The sequence below is a fragment of the Tachyglossus aculeatus genome, chromosome 4, assembly GCF_015852505.1.
Source record: "Tachyglossus aculeatus isolate mTacAcu1 chromosome 4, mTacAcu1.pri, whole genome shotgun sequence".
Lineage (NCBI taxonomy): Eukaryota > Metazoa > Chordata > Mammalia > Monotremata > Tachyglossidae > Tachyglossus > Tachyglossus aculeatus.
The window spans coordinates 64594721-64619622 of record NC_052069.1 but is presented as its reverse complement, the minus strand read 5'-3'; the positions used below and the strand labels follow the sequence as shown (position 1 = coordinate 64619622).

Below are 24902 nucleotides of genomic sequence, written 5' to 3'. Positions count from 1 at the left end.
CTCCTCTTCAGTTTCTCCCTCCTCCTTTCTGTTATATTGTTGTGTTGTACTCTCCCAAGTGCTTTGTACAGTGCTCTGTACACAGTAAGTACCCAATAAATACCACTGTTTGACACTTTTTGAGCGAGAAAAGGAAGAGAAAAGCACCTACTAGAGACTTGTAACTGTCAGTTAGAGTTTAATATGAAGTATTAATTAATCTGTTTCTTTCCAGGGTGGACTTGCCATTTGCAAGGATGGGGTCCTAGTCTTTCAGGGGTAACAAAAAAAGCAGCCAATCCCCTTTCACTAAAGCCCTTGTGGGGATTTAAAGCCCTCATTTCCATGCCGGGTTTGAGTTTAGGATTCTGAATCTTCAGAGGCTCCTTCCCTGCCTTGGCGCCCAGCAGTCAGAGACACTGAAAGCTCATCAGTTGATCCCTCAGGGCAGCACTAAGCATCAGCTCGGTAGTTTGTATGGATTTCTGGTTTGATGTCACACACCATGTTCAGAAGCTGCATCATCACGGCTTCCATGCACTTGTTGTAGTTACCCATGAGGTCATGGATCTTCCCAACAGTCTGCTCTTCTATTTTCATGGACAGGTCACTTTGGGAGCCCATTATCTGCAAGGGCAAAATCGCAGACTCTCAGAGCCCAGCGGAGGCTTACAACATCCATGGGTTATTATTATTAATAATAATAATATAATTATATTATAATTAATATAATATATAATATATATAATATAATATAATATATTATAATTATAATAATGGTATTAAATGTTTACTATGTTCAAGACACTGTACTAAGAGCTGGGTGCATACAAGTATATCGAGTTGGACAGAGTTCCTGTCCCATTTGGGGCTCAAAGTCTCGATCCCCACTTTACAGATGAGGTCACTGAGGCACAGAGAAGTGAAGTGACTTGTGCAAGGTCACACAGCAGACAAGTGGCAGAGCAGGATTAGAACCCATGACCTTCTGACTCCCAGGCTCATATTCTATCCACTAGGCTAGGCTGCTGTTCATACATCACCTTGCTGGTCTGGACATCACCCTAGTCCCCACTAAGCATAGTACAGGTCTGCACATAGTAAGCACTCAGTATTTACCATAGATGATAAGCAGCTTCTAGTCCCAGCTCTGCCACTTGTCTGCTGAGTGAACTTGGGCAAGTCACTTCACTTCTCTGTGCCTCAGTTACCTCACCCGTAAATTGGGGATTACGACTGTGAGCCCCATGTGGGATGTGGATTATGTCCAACCTGATGACCTTATATCTACCCAAGTGCTTAGAACAGGGTCTGGCAGATAGTAAGTGCTTAACAAATACCCTTTAAAAAAAGTGGCTCATTTTAATTGTTCTAAAATATATGAAGTTCCAAAACAGCTCCCTGGAAATCACTTCCTCATGAAATGACTTGGGTCCAGCTCTCTTCATTTGTCGAGGAGACAGGTAAGACCTTTCTTTCTCCACTCCCAGCTCTCAACCTCCTCATCCTGCCCTCTCTGGTCCCCAATTCCGTTTTCCTCTGGACTGTAAACTCACTATGGGCAGGGAAAGGGACTACCAATTATTTTATACTCCCCAATGCTTAGTACAGTGCTCTCCATCCAGTGAGTGATCAATAAATGATCAATTGATTCCTGTCCCCGTGGGTGCATGCCCCTCCACTCACCCATTACCTCCTAGGTAATAATAACAATAATAATTGTGGTATTTGTTAAGCACTCATTACGTGGCAAGCACTGGGGTAGGTACAATACAATGAGATTGGAACATAGTCCCTGACCTATAAGGGACTCACTCTTAGGGGCAGAACAGGCCTTTAGTCCCCAGTTTTACAGATGAGGTAACTGAGGCCCGGAGAAGTTAAGTGATTTGCCCACAGTCATCCAGCAGACAAATGGCAGAACCGGGATTAGGATTTGGTTTCTCCTCACTCCCAGGCTCACACTCTATCCACTAGGTCATATAGGGGCAGGGGCAGTCTTGGACAGTAAACAGTGGCCCAAAACCAGATGATTCAGAATAATACATTGCTGTATGATTGTACACACCAAGACTTTCACAGTCCAATCAATTGCACAGTCCAGTCAAACTCCAGGTAGGAGTTGTGAGTCAAATGCTGGCAGAAGTGGCTTCATAGTCCAAAGAAAAGTATTGTATTTGGAAAATATTATACTCCCCAAGACAGCAAATACCTCATAGGAAATAGCATTGTGATGAGTGAAATATAAATGAATCAGAAACATGTGGCTTACATTTCCTTTGCTCAGCACGAGGGTTTAAAATTTAGGGGGTAAATCAGTCATCAAAATGTGTTTTGGCTTTCCCAAACCCCAGATATTTGAATAAATGATTTACGTTCTTCCTCAACATGTTTTTGCACTACAAGTTTGGAATAGAATGCTACCGGGTCATCAGGGGATGTTCCTTGATAACATACCTATGTATGGAGGCAGTGTAGCCTAGTAGAAAGAGCACTGGTCTGGGCGTCAGAGGACCTGGGTTCTAATCCCAGCTCTGCCTGTTACCTGCTGTGTGACCTTGGACATATACTTGGCTTTTCTGTGCCTCAGTTCCCTCATCTGAAAATGGGGATTATAATAATGGCATTTATTAAGCGCTTACTATGTGCAAAGCACTGTTCTAAGTGGGATTCAGTAACTATTCTCCGTCTACTTAAGAGTGTGAGGCCCATGTGCGACCTGTTTGTCTTATACTAACTTCGTAAAGTGCTTGGTATTTAACAAGCACTTAACAAATACCATTGTTATTATTATTGGTACACGACGATGTGATGTTAAAAAAAATGGTTGCGTGTATGTACAGTGTTGGGATAGATGTGAGTTCGATAGTTTTCCTTCACCTGAGGTTCATGAAATTTCTTGACGAATGCCCTGCTATTACTGATAGAAGCAATGCAGCCTAGTGGAAAGAGTATGACCTTAGGAGTCAGAGGACTTGGGTTCTAATCTCAGCTCTGCCACATACCTGCTGTATGACCTTGGACAAGTCATTTCAATTAATCAATCACATTTATTGAGCTCTCACCGTTTGTAGAGCACAGTACTAAGCACTTGGGAAAGTACAGTATAAACAGAGTTGGTTGAAACCTCCCTCCCCCCAGAGAGTTTATAGTCTTTTTATTATACATTAATTTGAACAAATGAATTACAGCTGTGTGCGTAAGTACTGTGAGGCAGGGGAAATAAAAGGAGCAAGTCCAGGATGATGCAGAAGGGAGTGGGAAAAGAGGAAATGAGGGTTTAATAAGGGAAGGCCTCTTGAGGGAGATATGGCTTTGAGAAGCAGCGTGGCTCAGTGGAAAGAGCACGGGCTTTGGAGTCACAGGTCATGGGTTCAAATCCCAGCTCTGCCAATTGTCAGCTGTGTGACTTAGGACAAGTCACTTCACTTCTCTGTGCCTCAGTGCCCTCCTCTGTAAAATGGGGATGAAGACTGAGAGGCCCCCTGTGGAACAACCTGATCATCTTGTAACCTCCCCAGCACTTAGAACAGTGCTTTGCACATAGTAAGGGCTTAAAAAATGCAATTATCATTGTTATAAGGCTTTGAAGGTAAGGAGAGTGACAGTCTGTCGGATATGATGAGGGAGGGCGTTCCAGGCTAGAGGCAGGATATGGGTGAGGGGTCAGTGGTGAGATAGTTGAGATTGAGGTACAATGATTAAGTTGGCTTTAGAGGAGCCAAGTGTGTGGGATGGGTTGCAATAGGAAAGCAGTGAGGTAAGATGGAAGGGGCAAAGCAATTGAGTGCTTCAAAGCCAATGGTAAGGAGTTTCTGTTCAATATGCAGGTGGATGGGCAACCACTGGAGGTTCTTGAGGAGTGGGGAGACATGGACTGGATAGTTTTATAGAAAAGTGACCTGGGCAGCAAAGTGAAGTGTAGAGATAGAAGTCAGAGAGGAAGTTGATACAGTAATCAAGGTTGGATAGGATATGTGCTCAGATTAACATGGTAGCAGTTTGAATGGAGAAGTAAGGGTGGATTTTAGCCATGTTGTGAAGGTTGAACCAACAGGATTTGGTGACAGAATGAATCTGTGGGTTGGATGAGAGAGATGAGTTGAAGGTAATGACATGGTTACAGGCCTGTGAGACAGGGAGGATGGGGATGATGGGAAAGTCATGGGGAGGAAAGGGTTTGGGTGGAAAGATAAGGAGCTCTGTTTTGGACATGTTAAGTTTGTAACAGTGGGACATCCAAGTAGAGATGTCCTGAAGGCAAGAGGAAATGCAAGATGGCAGAGAAGGAGAGATAACTTCACTTCTCTGTGCCTCATTTCCCTTATCAGCGAAATGGAGATTCAATACCCGGTCTCCCTCCTACTTAGACTGAGACCCAATGTGGGGCCTTATTATCTTGTATCTATGCCAGTGCATAGTACAGTACAAATGCCATGTTTATTATCATTATTATTACCATTATTACTACAACTAGAGAAGAACTGATTATTCTGCTCAATTTCCAAAAGCTGCTGAGGGACCCTTGGGTTCACCATCTCCATTTTGTAATGCCGGCATTTGTTGGGAATAACAATAATAACTGCAGTATTAGTTAAGCACTTAACATTGTGCCAAGCACTGTACTAAGCGATGTGGTAGATACAAGATAACCAGGTTGGACCCAGTCCCTGTCCACGATGGGGTTCACAGCCTAGGTAGGAAGGAGAAGGATTTAATTCACGTGGATTTAATTCATATTTTTCAGATGAAGAAACTGAATATTCATTCATTCATTCAATCATACTTATTGAGCGCTCACTGTGCGCAGAGCACTGTACTATGCGCTTGGGAAGTCAAGTTGGCAACATGTAGAGACAGTCCCTACCCAACAATGGGCTCACAGTCTAGAAGGGGGAGACAGACAACAAAACAAAACATGTAGACAGGTAGACATGTAGAATATAGTAAAAATAGGAACAATGATGGTATTCGTTAAGCACTTACTACGTGCCAAGCACTGTTCTAAGCACTGGGGTAGTTACAAGGTAATCAGGTTGTCCCACATGGGACTCAGTCTTAATCCCCATAATAATAATGATAGCATTTATTAAGCACTTACTGTGTGCAAAGCACTGTTCTAAGCGCTGGGGAGATTACAAGGTGATCAGGTTGTCCCACGGGGGGCTCACAGTCTTCATCCCCATTTTACAGATGAGGTAACCGAGGCACAGAGTGGAATGCCCTCCCTCTGCCCATCCGCCAAGCTAGCTCTCTTCCTCCCTTCAAGGCCCTGCTGAGAGCTCACCTCCTCCAGGAGGCCTTCCCAGACTGAGCCCCTTCTTTCCTCTCCCCCTCGTCCCCCTCTCCATCCCCCCGTCTTACCTCCTTCCCTTCCCCACAGCACCTGTATATATGTATATATGGTTGTACATATTTATTACTCTATTTATTTATTTATTTATTTATTTATTTATTTTACTTGTACATTTCTATCCTACTTATTTTATTTTGTTGGTATGTTTGGTTCTGTTCTCTGTCTCCCCCCTTTGGACTGTGAGCCCACTGTTGGGTAGGGACTGTCTCTATGTGATGCCAATTTGTACTTCCCAAGCGCTTAGTACAGTGCTCTGCACATAGTAAGCGCTCAATAAATACGATTGATTGATTGATTGATTGATTAAGTGACTAGCCCAAAGTCACACAGCTGAAAAGTGATGGAGCCGGGATTAGAACTCAGAACCTCTGACTCCCAAGCCCAGGCTCTTGCCGCTATGCCACGCTGCTTCTCTTACTAAAGCACAGGGAAGCGAAGTTGACTTGCTCAGGGTCACACAGCAGACAAGTGGCAGAGCCAGGGTTAGAAGCCAGGTCTTCTGACTCTCAGGCCTGTGCTCTTTCTGCTAGGCATCGCAAGTCAAAAAAAATAGTCAATTCTCCTCTGAAACAGAGGTAGTCAGAAAGCTCACGGAGGATTCAATCACATGGTTTAATGGAAAGAGCACGGGACTGGGAATCAGTAGACCTGAGTTCTAATCCCACTTCTACCACTTGCCTGCTCTGTGACCCTGGGCAAATCACTTAACTTCTCTGTGTTAGTGTGCTCGTCTGTAAAAAGTGAATTAAATACCTGTTTTCCCTCTTAGCTTGCGAGCCCCATGTGGGTCAAGAATTGTGTGCAACCTGATTATCTCATATCTTCCCCAAAGCTTAGTAGACTGCTTGGCACATAGTAAGACTTTAACAAATGCCACCAGAGGATAAGTATCCAGTGACAAATCAAGTCTTCTGAGCCCTTTTCCCTAAATACCCATCCAAAAATATTACCCTAGTTAAAAGTCCGCAGTCGCATATTTAATCTTGGCAAAATACTGAACAGAAATGAACCCCTGAGTTTTACGTACGGAAGACTGTTTGAGCCGGAACTCCTTCTCTCGCTGCATCCGATAGAGGTCTATTTCGGCCGTGGCTTCTTCTTTGGCCTGCTTTAGCCTCTTGCCCTTTCCTGCAGAGGCAGGTGAGGAGTGAGAACGTTAGAACATTTTGAAAGGATCACAATGTGGGCACATTGTGGAGTTGATACATGGCCATGGCCATGGAGAAGCAGCGTGGATCAGTGGAAAGAGCCCGGGCTTTGGAGTCAGAGGTCATGGGTTCAAATCCCAGCTCTGCCAATTGTCAGCTGTGTGACTTTGGGCAAGTCACTTAACTTATCTGTGCCTCAGTTACCTTAACTGTAAAATGGGGATTAAGACTGAGCCCCACGTGGGACAACCTGATCACCGTGTAACCTCCCCAGCGCTTAGAACAGTGCTTTGCACATAGTAAGTGCTTAGTAAATGCCATTATTATTATTATTATTATTATTGTGGCAGCCTGGGGCTGGTGCTATTAGCTTTTCTCCCACAGATTTCAGAGCAGGAAGGGTTGAAGCCAACTTGCTCCACCCTGCTGAGCTGGAAATGGGCCAAAGATGGAACCAAGAGGGCTGATCAGCCCCTTGTTCTCTCTACCAAGGTGAACCAGGGCACTCGCCATCTCAAGATCAAAATACTCTCTGTGACTTCCTGAACTAGCAAGGTGGGACTTGGAGGTGTGGGTGGGTGCTGAAATCAAAACCGTTAGACATTCCCACAGCCAGGAAAGCAGAGGTTGGTGTTCCTCATCTCCGTGTCAATCAAATGAGGTATGGAGGAGCAGGGAAGGGGGTTTGGAGATTGGACAAGTGGAAACTGGAAGCCCGAACAGCCCAGAAGGACAGGTGATAAATAAATGCCGCCTCCAATGTTCTAGGGAGCGGGTGAGACGTGCCCCTGCCCAGAGCGTGGGATGCCCGGTCTGATTGTACTGTGTTAGAAGCCGTGGGACAGGGGAATGTCCCACAGAGTGATCATGGGCCTGCCTGGAAGTTAGGGCGCTTTTGCCACATGCATGCAATGTATAAGTGAATTCCTCTCAAGTGGGAAGCATTCCTGGGAGGGAACTGGGTGCTTTGTCATATGAAAGAAAGACATAAGTGAATTCTTTCTGAGTAGGAAGCATCACTGAGCAGGAGCTAGGCGTTTCACCATATGCAAGTAACTAAATAAATGTATTCCTCCTGAGAAGGAAGTCTTCACTTTGAGCGAATGCATGATGTCGTAGGCCCAAAGGTGCCAAACTAAATTCATTCATTCAATCGTATTTATTGAGCACTTACTGTGTGCAGAGCACTGCACTAAGCGCTTGGGAAGTACAAGTTGGCAACATATAAAGACGGTCCTTACCCAACAACGGGCTCATAGTATAGAAGAGAGAGACAGCCATCAAAACAAAACAGGTGGACAGGTGTCAAGTCATCAGAATAAATAGAAATAAAGCTAGATGCACATCATTAACAAAATAAATAGAATAGTAAATATGTACAAGTAAAATAGAGTAATAAATCGGTACAAACATATATATAGGTGCTGTGGGGAGGGGAAGGAGGTAGGGCGGGGGGGATAGGGTGGAGGAGAGGAAAAAGGGGGCTCAGTCTGTGAAGGCCTCCTGGAGGAGGTGAGCTCTCAGTGGGGCTTTGGAGGGAGGAAGAGAGCTTATTAAGTGTATTCCTCCCAAAAGGGAAGTTTAATTCACTGCCTGTGAATAACTCGACATGGAATTAATTTTGTATGGCTCAGCCTTTCTGGCTCCAGTGTCTCACTCCCACTGTGCCGATATTTGAACCCGTTGCCGTGCAACAGGTGACACCCTCTTGGGGCAAGATGTGGCCACGAGCCAACCCAGGACCTGTGATGTTCCCACCGTAATCACCTAGCTGTGGGGTGAATCGAATCTGTTTGTACAGATTTATTGTTCTATTTATTTTACTCGTACATATTTACTATTCTATTTATTTTATTAATGATGTGTATATAGCTATAACTCTATTTATTCTGATGGTATTGACACCTGTCTACTTGTTTTGTTTTGTTTGCCTCCCCCTTCTTGACTGTGAGCCCGTTGTTGGGTAGGGACCGTCTCTATATGTTGCCAACTTGTACTTCCCAAGCACTTAGTACAGTGCTCTGCACACAGTAAGCGCTCAATAAATATGATTGAATGAATGAATGAATCAGAGGTGCCCCGTCCCATTCCACTGGGTGCCCCTGCTTACCTGGGGGGTGAACCCCCCTTCTCTGGCAAACTGCTGACTCTCGACTATCTTGCAGGATCATCATCATCATCAATCGTATTTACTGAGCGCTTACTGTGTGCAGAGCACTGTACTAAGCGCTTGGGAAGTACAAATTGGCAACATATAGAGACAGTCCCTACCCAACAGTGGGCTCACAGTCTAAAGATGCCTCCCTGACCCCCAGATCCTGTTATAGAAGCAGCGTGGCTCAGTGGAAAGAGCCCAGGCTTGGGAGTCAGAGGTCATGGGTTCTAATCCTGGCTCTGCCACTTGTCAGCTGTGTGACTCTGGGCAAGTCACTTAACTTCTCTGTGCCTCAGTTACCTCTTCTGGCAAATGGGGATGAAGACTGTGAGCCCCATGTGGGACAACCTGATTACTTTGTATTCCCTCAGTGCTTAGAACAGTGCTTGGCACATAGCGCTTAACAAACGCTATTATTATTATTATTATTAATAACCCTCATCAATAGGTGACAGTAATGCTGAAAGCTGCATGGGCCCGGGACTCAGAAGGTTCTAATCCTGGTTCTGCCATTTTTCTTTTGTGTGACCTTGGGCAATTCAATCAATCAATCAATCAATCAATCGTATTTATTGAGTGCTTACTGTGTGCAGAGCACTGTACTAAGCGCTTGGGAAGTACAAGTTGGCAACATATGGAGACAGTCCCTACCCAACAGTGGGCTCACAGTCTAAAAGAACTTCTCTAGAGAATTCACTTCTCTAGAGCTCGGTTCCCTCATCTGTCAAATGGGGATTGAGACTGAGCACCGTGTGGGACAGAGACAGTGTCCAACCTGATTTGCTTGTATCCACCCAAGCGCTTAGTACAGTGTCTGGCACACATTGTAAGTGCTTAACCAAATACTACAGTTACAGTTATTATTACAAATCAAGCCAGAAGTCTCCAGGGACAGGCGACACATCAGGCAGGTAAGGAGACATGGGCAGAAGAGTAGCCTTGGTCCTGGTCTTGGAGACTAGCTAAGAAACAATGAGGAGGAGGAAGAGGACACAGCATGGCCTAGTGGATAAAGCACGGGCCTGGGAGCCAAAGGACCTGGGTTCTAATTCTGGTTCTGCCACTTGCTTGCTGTGTGGCCTTGAGCAAGCCATTTCACTTCTCTAGAGAAGCAGTGTGGCTCAGTGGCAAGAGCCCGGTCTTTGGAGTCAGAGGTCATGGGTTCAAATCCCAGCTTCGCCAATTGTCAGCTGTGTGCTTTTGGGCAAGTCACTTCACTTCTCTGTGCCTCAGTTCTCTCATCTGTAAAATGGGGATTAAAAGACTGTGAGCCCCACGTGGGACAACCTGATCACCTTGTATCCCCCCAGTGCTTAGAACAGTGCTTTACACATAGTTAGCACTTAGCAAATACCATCATCATCATCATTTTCTGTGCCTCAGTTTTTTCAACAGTCAAATGGGGATTCATTCATTCATTCAATCGTATTTACTGAGCACTTACTGTGTGCAGATCGCTGTACTAAACACTTAGGAAGTACTAATTCAGATTCAATACATGGCGAAGTGGTTAGAGCACAGGACTGGGAGTCAACGGGTTATGAGTTCTGATCCCGGCTTCACCACTTGTCTGCCATGTGGTCTTGGGCAAGTCACATCACCTCTCTGTGCCTCATCTGTAAAATGGGGATTAAGACTGTGAGCCCTATGTGGGCCAGGGACTGTGTCAAATCTGATTTGTTTGTAATCTGCCCCACCACTTAGAACAGCACTTGACGTAGTGTAAGAGCCTAACAAATTCCATGAAAAAAAGAGGTTGTTTCTGTTGCTTTTCTGGCTCTTACTAGTGCCAGGCATGGGCAGCACCCCCCTGCCTCCGCCCTGTGGCCCTGAAAGGAGGGACCACCTTCTCATTGTACTCCCCTCACCTCCTCAAACCTCAACCCAGAAGTTTGGGGGCGCAGTTGGAAGTCAGAACTCAGCAGCAAGGCATAGTGGATTGACCCCAGACCTGGGAGCCAGAAGGTCATGGGTCATGGAGAAGCAGCATGGCTCAGTGGAAAGATCACGGGCTTTGGAGTCAGAGGTCATGGGTTCAAATCCCGGCTCCACCGCTTGTCAGTTGTGTGACTTTGGGCAAGCCACTTCACTTCTCTGGCCTCAGTTACCTCATCTGTAAAATGGGGATTAAAACTGTGAACCCCCCATGGGACAACCTGATCACCTTGTAACCTCCCCAGCTCTTAGCACAGTGCTTTGCACATAGTAAGCACTTAACAAGTACCATAATTATTATTATTATTACTATAATCCCAGCTCTGCCACTTGTCCACTGTGTGACTTAGGCAAGTCACTTCTTTTTGCCTCAGTTACCTCATCTGTAAAATGGGGCATAAGACTGTGAGCCCTATGTGGGACAGGGACTGTGTCCAACCCGATTTGCTTGTAACCACCCAGCATTTAGTACAGTGTTTGGCATATAGTAAGCACTTAACACACACCATTATTATTATTATTATCATTGTTATTGTGGGTGTCTGCAGCTCCTGCTCAAACACCTGTGTCCGGGGTATGGCCTCACAGCCTCGGGCTGAGCCGCTTCCATGGCAACCACAGCTCAAAGCTACATGACCAAACAGTGCTAGTACCAGTCCAGGAGATGTGGCACTATGGTGTCTCTGCTCTGGTCTCTCCTGACTCCTGTAGAAGATTGTATTTCTACCATTACAGCCCTTATTACAAATCACACCTGAAAGGTGGAAGTCCTGTTGAAAGAAAGCCAGAGGCATTTTCTAACGAATTCCCTCAATGTAACATAAGAAACAATTTTCTATTATAGTTCCAGGTTTAAGTAAAATAATTAGCCTCTCTCATTACACTGCGTTGGCCTGATTTTAGCTGTTGCTGCTGAGAAAAACATTGGTGGATCAGATTTTTCAGGTTGATTTGCAGTCAGCAACCCTGTGGACAACATCACCCAGATCCCGTTGAACATTGGCCAAACTCCAAGGCACACTAACAACTCAGCCTTTACCAAAATGACTTGCAATTCTGCAGTTTATTGGCTTATAAGGAAAAAAAATCAGCTAAATGGAGATGAGTAGGATTGAGCATTGAGCTTGTCAAAGTAGGTTTCCAATGCTTGCTATGCTCTGGCAAGCTGGGAAGTGGTGGTAAACCAAAGATGATAATAATTGAGGTATTTGTTAAGAAGTAACTATGTGCCAAAGACTGTACTAGATGCTGGGGAAGATACAAAATTGGCAGGTGGGATGCAGTCCCTGTCCCAAATGGGGCTCACAGATATTGAATCCCCATTTTACTGATGGGAAAACCGAGGCACAGAGAAGTTAAGTGACTATCCCAAGGTCAAACAGCAGATAAGTGGCAGAGCCGGGATTAGAACCCAGGTCCTCTGACTCCTAGGCCCAGTCTCTTTCCATTGAGCCACACTAAAGTGGCTTCCTCTTAAATTAAAATCAAAGTCTAAGAATTCAGCATTAAGTAAAATTGAGGTGCAATTTATTTCTGGCCCAATTTTTGTAACCCCAACCATGAGCTATAAAACTAGTAAACACTGCATGGCATAATGGATAGAGCACAGGCCTGGGACTCAGAAGGTCATGAGATTTATACCTGGTTCTGCCACTTATCTGCTGTAGGAACTTGGACAAGTCACTTCACTTCTCTGGGCCTCAGTTACCTCATCTGTAAATGGGGATTAAGACTGCGAGCCCCATGTGGGACAAGGGACTGTGTCCAACCTAATTACCTTGTATCTACCCCTGTGCTTAGAAAAATGCCTGGCATATAGAAAGCACTTAACAAGTACTGTTATTATTAGTATTATTATTTTGATTGTGTATTGAGCAGTTACTTCATGCACAGCACTGTACTAAATTCTTGGGTGAGTATGATACAACAGTAATCAGACAGATTACCTGCCCACAATGAATTTACAGTCTAGAGAGTGTATACTTCCACACAAAGCCTCAAACACTCTAAAGCTCCATAGAGCCGTAGTTTATACATTCATACATTGAAATAATACAGCCCTTCCACTCTCTTTAGGAATTTAAAATCCAAGATCTGGTCAAGCTTCGAGTTATAGCTATAGGTAACCAGGAGTCCTGTAACCTAGGGCAGGATGGAAGTGGCGTCCAAAGCGGCAGGTCTTGAAAAATGATCAAGCCAGAGCAGGGAGAGGAGAAAAGGGAGGACAGAGAAGGTTTAAGTGAGGAAAAGGAGGGTGAGAGAGATAGAGAGAATGGGAGAGTGAAAGGAGAGAAAAGGATAACGGAAGAGAGAGAGAGAAGCAGTGGAGCAAGTAAAAGCACTTAATCATTCCCTTGCGGCTTCCCATGTTTGTGCCATTGTGGCTTCCTCACACAGCTCTGGCAGAAGCGTGTCCCAGGTCATGACAGGCCAGGTTATGGGAGCCAGCATGGACTGAGCCCAGGCTACAGCGGTGGTGCTGCCATAACCGGCTCCTGGCCCCCACCTCAGAGCTGCTAAAGTCCTAAACCTCTATACTGTAAGCTTGTCCTCTGGACTGTAAGCTCACTGTGGTCAGGGAATGTATCTGCTTATTGTTATATTGTACTCTCCCAAGAGTTTAGTACAGTGCACTGCACATGGTATGCGCTCAATTAATAGGACTGACTGACTAAACCCACGGGCCAGGGTTCGCTTAGCAGTCATGGCAGTTCTCCACGTCTCTCTTCCCCCTTCCCCTCATCCCTCTGACTTAGATATGTCGAACAGGGATTGGGTCCAATCAGATGAATTTTTTTTTTATAATATTTGTTAAGCACTGACTGCGTGTCAAGCACTGTTCTAAGCGCTGGAGTAGATACAAGATAATCAGGTTGTCCCACATAGGGCTCACAATCTTCATCCCCATTTTACAGACGAGGTAACTGGGGCCCAGAGGAGTGAAGTGACTTGCCCAAGGTCACACAGCTGTCAAGTGGCGGAGGCGGAATTAGAACCCATGACCTGGCTCCCAAGCCCGTGCTCTTTCCACTAAGCCACGCTGCTTCTCGAGGAACTTCTATCTACCCCAGCATTTAGTACAGTGTCTGGCACATAGTAAGCACTTAACAAGTACCACAATAAACAACAAGTAAAAATGGGGAGGGAGATGGGTGTCAGCATGGGTAGCCCATTCTCCGTGGAACTATTTCCCTCTGCCAAAATGTATGCTTGCTGGCAATACCTAACCTCAATTCCCTCCTTAGATTCTTCGGGCCATGGGAGGCAAGGCAGACTCCACAGTCTGTTGCTTTGCCACTGAAATTGGGGTGTCTGATAACTTTGGTCTCTTTATCATCATCATCAGTGGTACTAATTGAGCACTAACTATATGCAGAGCCCTGTACCAAGTGCTGGGGAAAGTACCATGCAACAAAGGATTTTCTGGAAGAGCGAGGATTTAACTTTTTAATTATTATTACTAATAATATTAGTGTTTGTTAAGTGCTTACTATGTGGAAGATATAAGATAATCAGACTAGGCACAATCACTGTCTTGTTTAGGCTGTATTGCCTAAGAGAAATGGAGAACAGGTATTTAATCCTTACTTTACAGATGAGAAAACAGAGGCACAGAGAAGTTAAGTGACTTGTCCAAGATCATACAGAGACAAGGTGGTAGAGCTGGTATTAGAACTCAGGTTTCCCGACTCCTAGTTCTGTGTGTTTTCCACTAAGCCATGGTGTTTAACCTTAATATTTGAAAGATAGAGTATTTAATGGATATAACCCTCTTTCCTCAGGAACTAAAAGCAATTTGCACAAACTGTGTAAATATTTACACAAATATTTTCTCCTCCAATTCCCTTCTGTGTCATCCTTGCACTTGGATTTGCACTCCTTTATTCACCCCTCCCTCAGCCCCACAGCACTTATGTACCTATCTGTAATTTATTTATATTAATGTCTGTCTCCCCCTCTAGACTTTAAACTCACTGTAGTCAGGGAATGTGTCTACCAACTCTTTCATACTGTACTCTCCCAAATGCTTAGTACAGTGCTCTGCATACAAGAAGTGTTCAATAAGTACAGTCAAAATTGATTGATTAAAGCTATCTAATAATAATAACAATGGCACTTATTAAGCGCTTACTATGTGCAAAGCACTGTCACTGCTCTAAGCACTGGGGAGGTTACAAGGTGATCAGGTTGTCCCACAGGGGGCTCACTTTCTTAATCCCCATTTTACAGATGAGGTAACTGAGGCCCAGAGAAGTTAAGTGACTTGCCCAAAGTCACACAGCTGACAATTGGAGGAGCTGGGATTTGAACCCATGACCTCTGACTCCAAAGCCCGGTCTCTTTCCACTGAGCCATGCTGCTTCTCAATGAATCTTGTTAACAGTCCTAAGGAATTATATGGTGGATTTATCATCATTTATTGTAATTATCACCTTCACTGAGCACTTACAATGTGCTAAGCACTGGGGTCAATATAAGGTTAAGAGATTGGATCCAGCCCCTGTTCCACATGGGGTTCACAATCTATCATCCCCATTTTACAGGTAAGGAAGCTGAAGTCTGAAGAGAGGTTGTGACTTGCCCAAGATAATGGGTAGAGAACAGGTCTCGGAGTCCTAATCTTGGCTCCTCCATTTTTCTGCTTGTGACTTGGGCAAGTCACTTCACTTCTCTGTGCCTCAGTTACCTCATCCGTAAAATGGGGACTAAGACTGTGAGCCCTACATGGGACAGGGACCGTGATCAACCTGATAAGTTTTGTATCTGCCCCATAGTAAGCACTTAACAAGTACCGTAAGAAATAAAAAAAGAAGGCCAGTGCAGTGGCACATCTGGGACTCGAACCTGGATCCCCAGGCCCCTAGGTCCGTTTTCTTTCCATTTGGCCCCTCTTTTTAGATGATGGAACTGAGCTGTGGAGAGGTTGAGCGTGAACAGAGAACGTCAGTTAGGGGATGAGGTTTCCTGATTCTCTGTTAACCTCCCTTCCACTTTCAGGCCGTTGCCCTCACAGCACTCCTGAAAAGTGGATGATTTTGAAAGCAACTACTTGGTGATATAGTGAGAGGGAAGCAGCTTGGTAGAGTGGAGAGAGCACGGGCCTGGGAATCAGGAAGTCAAGGGTTCTAATCCTGGCTCCACCACTTGTCTGCTGTGTGGCCTTAGGCAAGTCACTTCGCTTCTCTGTTCCTCAGTTACCTCATGTGCAAAATGGAGATTGAGACTGTGAGCCCCATGTGGGACAGGGACTGTGTCCAACCCGATTTACCCGTATCCACACCAGCGGTTAGTACAGTGCTTGGCACATAGTAAGTGCTTAACAAGATTGTGTCCAACCTGATTTGCCTGTATCTACACCAGCGCTTAATATAGTGCTCAGCACATAGTAAGCGCTTAACAAATACCACACCAAAAAAAGACACAGACATGTTACTCGAATCATGATTATTTTAGTGGCACGCACTCATTAAAGCTTGGTAGTAGTAATATTATTTTTTCAACTTGCTGCCGATCCTCACTTACATCCAGTGCTTAGAACAGTGCTTTGCACATAGTAAGTGCTTAATAAATGTCATCATCATTATTATTATTATCCTGCCTCTGATCTGGAACACCCTCCCTCTTCATATCCAACAGACATTCATTCTCCCCATCTTCAAAGCCTTATTAAAAACATATCTCCTCCAAGAGACTTTCCCTAAGCCCTCATTTCCTCTTCTCCCACTCCTTTCTGTGTCACCATTGCACTAGAATTTGCATGCTTAATCAAACTTCCCTCAATCCTGTAGCTCTTATGTATATATCCATAATTTAATTTAATCTATAAGCTTCTTGTGGGCATGTTTATCAACTCTGTTTTATTGTATGTTCTCAAGTGCTTATTACAGTGCTCTGCATACAGTAAGCACTCAATAAATATGATTAGTGGCTCGGTGGAAAGAGCACGGGTTTTGGAGTCAGAGGTCATGGGTTCAAATCCCGGCTCTGCGAATTGTCAGCTGTGTGACTTTAGGCAAGTGGCTTCACTTCTCTGTGCCTCAGTTGCCTCATGTGTAAAATGGAGATTAAAACTGTGAGCCCCCCGTGGGACAACCCGATCACCTTGTGATCTCCCCAGTGCTTAGAACGGTGCTTTGCACATAGTAAGTGCTTAACAAATGCCATCACTATTATAAAGTGATTGCATGCTGAGAAAGAATACCCCAGATGGAAATTAAGCACGGCACCTGGCTCTCAAGGAACTCACAGTCTGAACCCAAATGGCAATAAGAATAATAATTCACATATTTGTTAAGTGCTTACTATATACCAAGCACGGTGGTAGAGAATCAGAATGGACCTAGACGCTGTCCTACATGGGGCTCACAGTCCAGGTGTATTAGACAAAGGATAGAGAATATAGCTCAGAAACAGTCATCGACAAAGGATATTGTTTCTGAAGTTCTGAAAGCCAAGCGGCTGAACCAACTAAAGTTTTTTGAGATGAAAGAGTGTGCCCCTATCAGACAGCAAAATCCAGGACACCAGAGGAGATGAATAGCTAGCCAGGCTTCCGATTCACCTTATCGTGACTGCTGTGCCGTGACTGGTGGTATCAGAGACAATCACCTGCTGTTTCTCATTCAATTAAATAAGAAAGTTAAAGGAACATAGCCTCTGGGGCAGCAATTTTCTGGATAAACTCAGCAGCTGCCGATGTGTGTGAGAGCGCATACGTTGCACCTGATTATTTCCCAGGGCAGAAAATAACTCTATATCTGCCCTCCAACCAGTAGCAGACCCAAAATGAATGGATCATGTTTGCCCATGTTAGTCTGTTGCTTCTTCTTATTCGTACAAGGAGGTCTACACACTCTACAATCGGATTTACTTTCTCTAAGGAAGTAACCGGCAGGCATATCATGGAAAGCAATATGTTCATATTAGTGTCTCTCCCCACCCCACTTCCTAAGGAGTTCAGAAGGATGGACACACCAGAGACTCAGATCTCATTAGGATACCTTCAGGACAATATGCACTGACAATGTATGCATTCAGACAAAGCAGAAGATGGACGTGTATTTGTACTTTGTTCTTGCAGGCACTGCTGTTTCACTTTGTAGGATTGGCAGCTTGGGCTCTGTCTATTGATTGGAAAAAGAAAAAGGTCTTTTTTGGATATTTTGAAGGAAAAACCGCTTAGGAAAAAAATTAATGCTCTGTTTCTGCTTCAGGTTGATGTGGGGTGGTAATGGCTGTCACACTTAGAGGTTTTTTTATGGTATTTGTTAAGCACTTCTGTGGTAGGCATTGTATTAGACTCTGAGGTCTAGATATAAGATAATCAGGTTGGATGCAGTCCCTTCCCACATAAGGCTCCCATTCTAAATCCCTATTTTACAGACGAGGGAACTGAGGCACAGAAAAAATTTTAAGTGCTTCGACCACGATATTACAGCTGACAAGCCGCTGAGCCAGAATTAAAACCCAGGTCCTCTGACTCCCAGTCCCTCCCCACATAGGGCTCACAGTCTTAATCCCTATTTTACAGACGAGGGAACTGAGGCACAGAAAAAGTTAGGTGATTCGACCACAATCATACAGCTGACAAGCTGCTGAGCCAGAATTAAAACCCAGGTCCCCTGACTCCCAGACTCACGCTTTATCCAGTAGGCCCTGCTGCTTCTAGAGAAACACTGTGGCCTTGTTTAAGTTAACATCAGACCACGTCAAGGACATAATCTATCAATTGATAATATTAATTGAGGTCCTACTGTGTTCAGAGTACTAGGCAACAGTGCTGTTAACTTTTCAATTTGAAGATGGGGTAAAATCAGTCAGTCATTCAGACAATCGTATTTATGGAACACTTATTGTGAGCAGAGCACAGTACTAAGTGCTTGGAAGAATACAGTGTGACATAAACAGACACATTCCCTGCTCACAGTGAGCTTACAGTCTAGAGGTGGAGACAGACATTTATATAAATAAATAAATTACAGATATGTACGCAAGTGCTGTGGGACTGGTGGGGGGATTAAAAAAGGGAGCAAGTCAGGGTGACATAGAGTGAATTGGGAGAAGAGGAAAGGAGAGCTTAGTCAGGTAAGGCCTATTGGAGGAGATGAGCCTTCAGTAAAGCTTTGAAAGTGGGGAAAGTCATTGTCTGTCAGATATAAGTGGGTGGGCATTCCAGACCAGAGGTAGAGGTAGGCGAGAGGTTGGCAGCAAGATAGATGTGATCGAGGTACATTTAGAAGTTAGCATTAGAGAAGTGAAGTGTGGAGGCTGGGTTGTAGTAGGAGAGTAGCAAGGTAAGTAGGAGGGGGCAAGGTGGTGGAGTGCTTTAAAGCCAACGATGCGGAGTTTCTGTTTGATGTGAAGGTAGATGGGCAACCACTGGAGGTTCTTGAGGAATGGGAAAACATGGACTCAATGTTTTCGTAGGAAAATGATACAGGCAACTAAGTGAAGTATATATTGGATAAAGGGCACAGGAGTTTAACATGGGGATGAAGATTGTGGAGGTATAGGCTTTAAAGAGGTAATGGGCCCAAAAGCCATCATTTTGGAGTTTTCCTTGATTGGGAACACTCAAATCTTCTCAGAGATGTGGCCTGAGCAAAACCAGCTGTGGCACCAATCTCTGCTGTTGCCCTTATGAGGTGGACCCCCTGTACTGTGTAAAGCAGTTGGGAGAGTCCAGTTTCACAGATGACATGGTCCCTACCCTCAAGATATTTCCTCCCTAGCCAGAGACTGAAAGTGGGAGAGCCCTCTAATAGAGGAGATGGAGGAGCCCCTTGTTGGGTAGGAACCGTCTCTATATGTTGCTGACTTGTACTTCCCAAGTTCTGAGTACAGTGCTCTGCACAAAGTGCTCAATAAATATGAATGAATGAATGAACTGCTGATAAATGCTACTAGTCAAATTATACTGAATCTCCTGTCAGGAATGATTAAAAAAAATATTGGTTTTGTATAGCACTTTTATTCCAAAGCACTCTCATATTAATTTCCTCATTTTGGCCCTCATAGCAACCCTGTGAGGTAACTATGAAAGGCAAGTATTATTATCCCCATTTTACAGGTGAGGAAACAGAGATTCAGAGAAGTAACTTTTCCATGGTCACACAGCAGGGCAGTGGAAGAGCTTTGACAAGAACCCAGATCCTCCAGCATCCAGACTGGCAGTCTGCCACTACACCACATATGACAAATGAGTCCTGTAGGGCCATGTAACTGATTATAGTGCTAGTAGCTTGCACCGACTTCACAATTATGTTTCCTCTGGGACAGAGGGTGCAATGAATTAACAATGATAGTGGTATTTATTGAGCACTTATTTCATATCTAGTATTGTTCTAAGCACTGGGGCACATACAAGTTAGGTTAGATACATTTCCTGTTCCCCAAGGGGATAATCATCTAATTAGGAGGGAAAACAGTTTTCTCTAGAGGAGGAAACTGAGGTACAGAGAAAAATAAGCAACTTACCAAGGACAAACATTAGGCAAGTGGCCAAGCCAGGATGGGGACAAGGTCTTTTGGCCCCCCCTGGCTATGCTGTTACCACTAAGTCATGTTGCTTGGTAGGTGATTAGGCATGAAATACTTTGCAAAGTGTATGTCAGAGCTTCACCCATATTAACTAGCTATCAGCAAACCTGGACTAGAACCAGAACTTGAACCTAGGTTTCCTAAATCCCAGACCAATGCTCTTTCCACAAGACCAACAGCAGGATTGATAATAGACTTCTAGACTGTGAGCCTGTTGTTGGGTAGGGACCATCTCTATATGTTGCCAACTTCCCAAGTGCTTAGTACAGTGCTCTGCACACAGTAAGCGCTCAATAAATATGATTGAAAGAAAGAAAGAGAAAACCTCTGGATGGATAAATAGAGGCAAGAAATGTTACTTTTACACTTAGTACAGTGCTCTGCACACAGAAAGAGCTCAATAAATATGATTGAATGAATGAATGAACCTACATAAACCCTAGGGGGGCATTGTAAATGTGGAGATAACCAGGGGATGTCTCCTGAGCTTTGAGGAGGACTTTGAAGGTGAGGAGAGTGCTAGTCTGGTGAATTTATGTATTTCCCAAGCGCTTAGTACAGTGCTCTGCACTCAGTACATGCTCAATCAATATGATTGAATGAATGAATGAAAAGGAGAGGGAATTCCAGGAAGAATGAATGGTATGAGCAAGAGTTTGGAGGTGGAAGAGTTGAGAGGGAAGCACAGTGAGAAGGTGAGCCCTGGAGAAACAAGGCATGAGGATTGGAAAGTTTTTGGAGAAGAGAGCTGGTAAGTATCTGGGAGAAAGCTGATCGGGAGACTCACAGCTGATGGGCAAGATTTCTGCTTGACTCAAAAAGTGGATGAGTGTGGTTTTCTCAGGCATGAAGAGATGTGCTGATTGAAAAGGCGTAGGTTTAGAAGGAAAGTTGAATTTTGTTTTTGCTGTGTTGATCTTAAACTGCTGGCAGAACATCCCTATGGAGAGTCCTGGAGGCGGATGAGAAATATGAGGTGTCAGAACCCACCTAGGGCCAGAAAGGTAAATTTCAGAGCCACCCTAAGATGTGTGAGTGCAGAGCCAACGTTTCTCTTTGATCAGTGAAGCTATTTTGAAATTCATCATCCTTGAAACGAAAGATTACTAATAAAAGCAATATAAAGAGGCCAACTACATGATACCTGGTATCGAAAACCGAAACAGGTAGTCTCTATGTGTCGGTGGAATTGGAATGAGCTGCTTTCCAGTGGGGGTGGGGGTAGGGGCAGGGAAAGGTTAGTTTGTATTTTGTGTTGCAAATGTAAGCGGTTGTTGGCTAATTTATGAGTGGGATCTGCAAGTGAAAACTGCCTCAGAACTGGCAGTTTCTAAACCCAAGCAGAGGAGGCTGAACCTCTCTGCAGGATGAAATGAAAAGGAGGTCCTGATAAATGTCAAAATAAGGCTATTAACCAGAAAAAAGAAAGCTGTTTCTGGAGGTGCTTCTGAGAGACTTCTGTTGTCACTTGAGTGTATTTCTCAGCTACCATAAAATTACCAAAGAGAGTAGTGTGGAAATAAAAATCTGTTGGTTGAAACAGACTTGTCTGCTGTGTGACCTTGGGAAACTTACTTCACTTCTCTGTGCCTCAGTTACCTAATCTGTAGAATGGGGTTTAAGACTGTGAGCCCCATCTGGGACAGGGACTGTGTCCAACCTGATTACCTTGTATCTACCCCGATGCTTAATCAGTGCTTGACATATAGTAAGCACTTTAAAAATCCCATCATCAGCGTGGCTCAGTGGAAAGAGCCCGCGTTTGGGAGTCAGAGGTCATGGGTTCTAATCCCGCTCCACCACTTTTCGGTTCTGTGACTTTGGGCAAGTCACTTGACTTCTCTGTGCCTCAGTTCCCTCATCTGTAAAGTGGGGGTGAAGATTGTGAGCCCCACATGGGACAACCTGATCACCTTGTATCCCCCCAGCGCTTAGAACAGTGCTTTGCGCACTGTAAGCACTTAATAAATGCCATCATTATTATTATTATCATCATCTGTGGGTAAGTACACACAACACGTACATTTTCCCACTTTTCTAGGTCACAAGACTCATGTATCAGTCTAGCTCTGTCAGAAGAACTATCTTCCTTTTTTTTCCTTCACATATGAAATGATTTGAGAATTGTACTTTTTTCCAAAATGAACAAACTGATGAGCAATGATTTTGGGTAATCTTTGAAACAGATTGAAGGAGAAGCAGCGTGGCCTAGTGGAAATAGCATGGACCTGGGAATCGGGAGTCAGAGGACCTGAGTTCTAATCCAGGCTCTGCCACTTGTCTGCTGTGTGGCCTTGAGCAAGTAACTACATTTCCTTGTTCCTTATTTATCTCACCTGTAAAATTAGGATTAATACTCTAGGCCCCTTGTGGAACATGGACTGAGTCCAACCCGATTATTCTGTATCTATCCCAGTGCTTAATACAGTGCCTGGCACATAGTAAGTACTTTAAAAATACCATTAAATTTAAAAAATGGGAAAATCATTCTTTTAACTGAACAATGCTATCAAATTGATATAAGCTAAATGCAGTTTTGATTCTCATATCTAAGGATGATCTAGTGCTCACTCTCAAAGATTGGATCTGGTTCTGAAGATTTTTTTTCTGTAGCCCTATGCTATGAAAGGTTAAAAGTTAATAACTCAGGTTCAAATGTCACGATATAACCTGACCCGGGAAATCCCTTGGTCAGGAGGAATCTTTCTTCCCCTGAAGGTCGTACTGCAGATGAATTAAGCACTACATAGGGGAGAGCCTGAGGAACTCAGGACTCTGTCAGTCTAATTGTATCATTAACTCAAATGTCTGCTCCATAAGGAGATATAATGGATAGACTTTGATTCACTCCTCTATCTGTGGCTTCCTGCAGTTTCCTGTCATATTTAGATTTTCAAATAAACACGGCATTATAGTATCAACAATCAAAAGTTCAAAATTCTGCTTAAAATCAAATTCTGCTAAGTAAGACTAGGATAAATATATGTGTGCCTTTAAAGGAAACCTAGAGAAATTTAGAGAAGCAGTAAAGCCTGGGGGTTCGAGCACGGGCTTTGGAGTCAGAAGGACCTGGGTTCTAATCCCCACTCTGCCACGCATCTGCTGTGTGAACTTGGGCAAATCACTTATATTCTCTGTGCCTCAGTTACTTCATCTGCAAAATGGAATTAAGACTGAGCCCCATGTGGGATATGGACTTTTATCTACCCCAGTGCTTAGTACTGTGCTTAGCACATATTAAATGCTTAACAAATACCATAAAAAAGGAGATGTTTATATTGATGAATGAAATAAAGTCCTCACAGAGCCCGTAACACTTTTCCATGATAATTTCAAAATTAGTTTAAAGACATTTTAGGTAATCGCCCGATTTTATCTTTGGGATTTTTTTCTGTGGGGCTTACATCTTTTCCTACCTTCACTCATTTATTCATTCAATTGTATTCATTTACTGTGTGCAGAGCACTGTACCAAGCTTTGGGGAGGGTATAATATAACAGTAAACAGATACAATCCCTGCCCACAACAAGCTTACAATTTCAGCTCTACATTCAGGAATAACCTTGCCCACCATCCATAAATAATAATAATAATGATGGCATTTGTTAAGTGCTTACTATGTGCAAAACACTGTTCTAAGCGCTGAGGGGGATACAAGGTGATCAAGTTGTCCCTCGTGGGGCTCACAGTCTTAATCCCCATTTTACGGATGAGGTAACTGAGACTCAGAGAAGTTAAGTGACTTGCCCAAGGTCACACAGCAGACATGTGGCAGAGCCGGGATTCGAACCCATGACCTCTGACTCCAAAGCCCTTGCTCTTTCCACTGAGCCACGCTGCAACATGGCCTAGTGGAAAGAGCACAGGTCTGGGAGGTCAGAGGACCTGGCTTCTAATTTCAGCCGCACCACTAGCCATTAAAAAAACAAAAAGCAATCAGTAGCATTTATTAAGCACTTACTATATGCAGAGCACTGTACTAAGCACTTGGGAGAATGCAATAAGACAGGGTTGGCAGGCCCATTTACCTGCCCACGATGAGCTTACAGTCTAGAGGGGGAGACAGACATTAATATAAATGAGTAATTTATAGATATGTACATGAGTGCTGCAGGCTGAGGTTGGGGTGAATATCATCTCCGGCCATCACTGAATCAAGAAAAAAAAAATCAAATGAAGAAAGGTAAAACCTTACGCTTTTTGGCTTCTTCCAGTTTGTCTTTGGCCCGCTTCTCTGCTTGCAGGAGCTGCTGGACCCCCTGAGACTGACTGGTCATTTTGAGCTCCTTTACGAGCTGTGAGGGTTGGAGGGAGATTTATCCTCTTGTCATCACCACATCACAAGGTTTGCTGTGTCAACAACCAGAGCAGGATGGATCTAATGTGGACCCAACTAGCCTGCCCCAGCCAGATAACTGCAGCCCAGGGGAAACAAAGACTGGAATCTGGAAAAACCAGTTCATTCCTTATGATGATGATAAATAGCCTGACTGTCCAATTTAGCTGGTCCTGTGAAACTCACTTCAGTTCCTGACGAGAAAATCCCCAAGACTGGAACTTTACTTCCGAAATGTTTTTTTACTAGAAATATTGTCTTTGTGGGAACTAGTTGTGAGCTAGATTTGAATGAGGGTGCCATCGGAGAGTGATAACTTGCTTTAATAATAATAATTATGGTAATAATAGTAGTAATAATAATAATGGTATTTGTTAAGCGCTATTTACCAAGCACTGTTCTACGCACTGGGATAGATACAAGGCTCACAAGTCTTAATCCCCATTTTGCAGA

General features: G+C 44.0%; 1 protein-coding gene across 1 annotated transcript; it reads right to left on the bottom strand.

The window, feature by feature from the left end:
* Positions 1–169: 169 nt before the first annotated feature.
* ATP6V1G3 (ATPase H+ transporting V1 subunit G3) lies at positions 170–24448 on the bottom strand. Its single transcript, XM_038745603.1, has 3 exons — positions 24309–24448; positions 6363–6463; positions 170–606 (listed from the first exon to the last, which is right to left on the bottom strand). The coding sequence occupies exons 1-3, from the start codon at positions 24388–24390 to the stop codon at positions 433–435; spliced, it is 357 nt and encodes a 118-aa protein (XP_038601531.1). The 5' UTR covers positions 24391–24448; the 3' UTR covers positions 170–432.
* Positions 24449–24902: the final 454 nt, after the last annotated feature.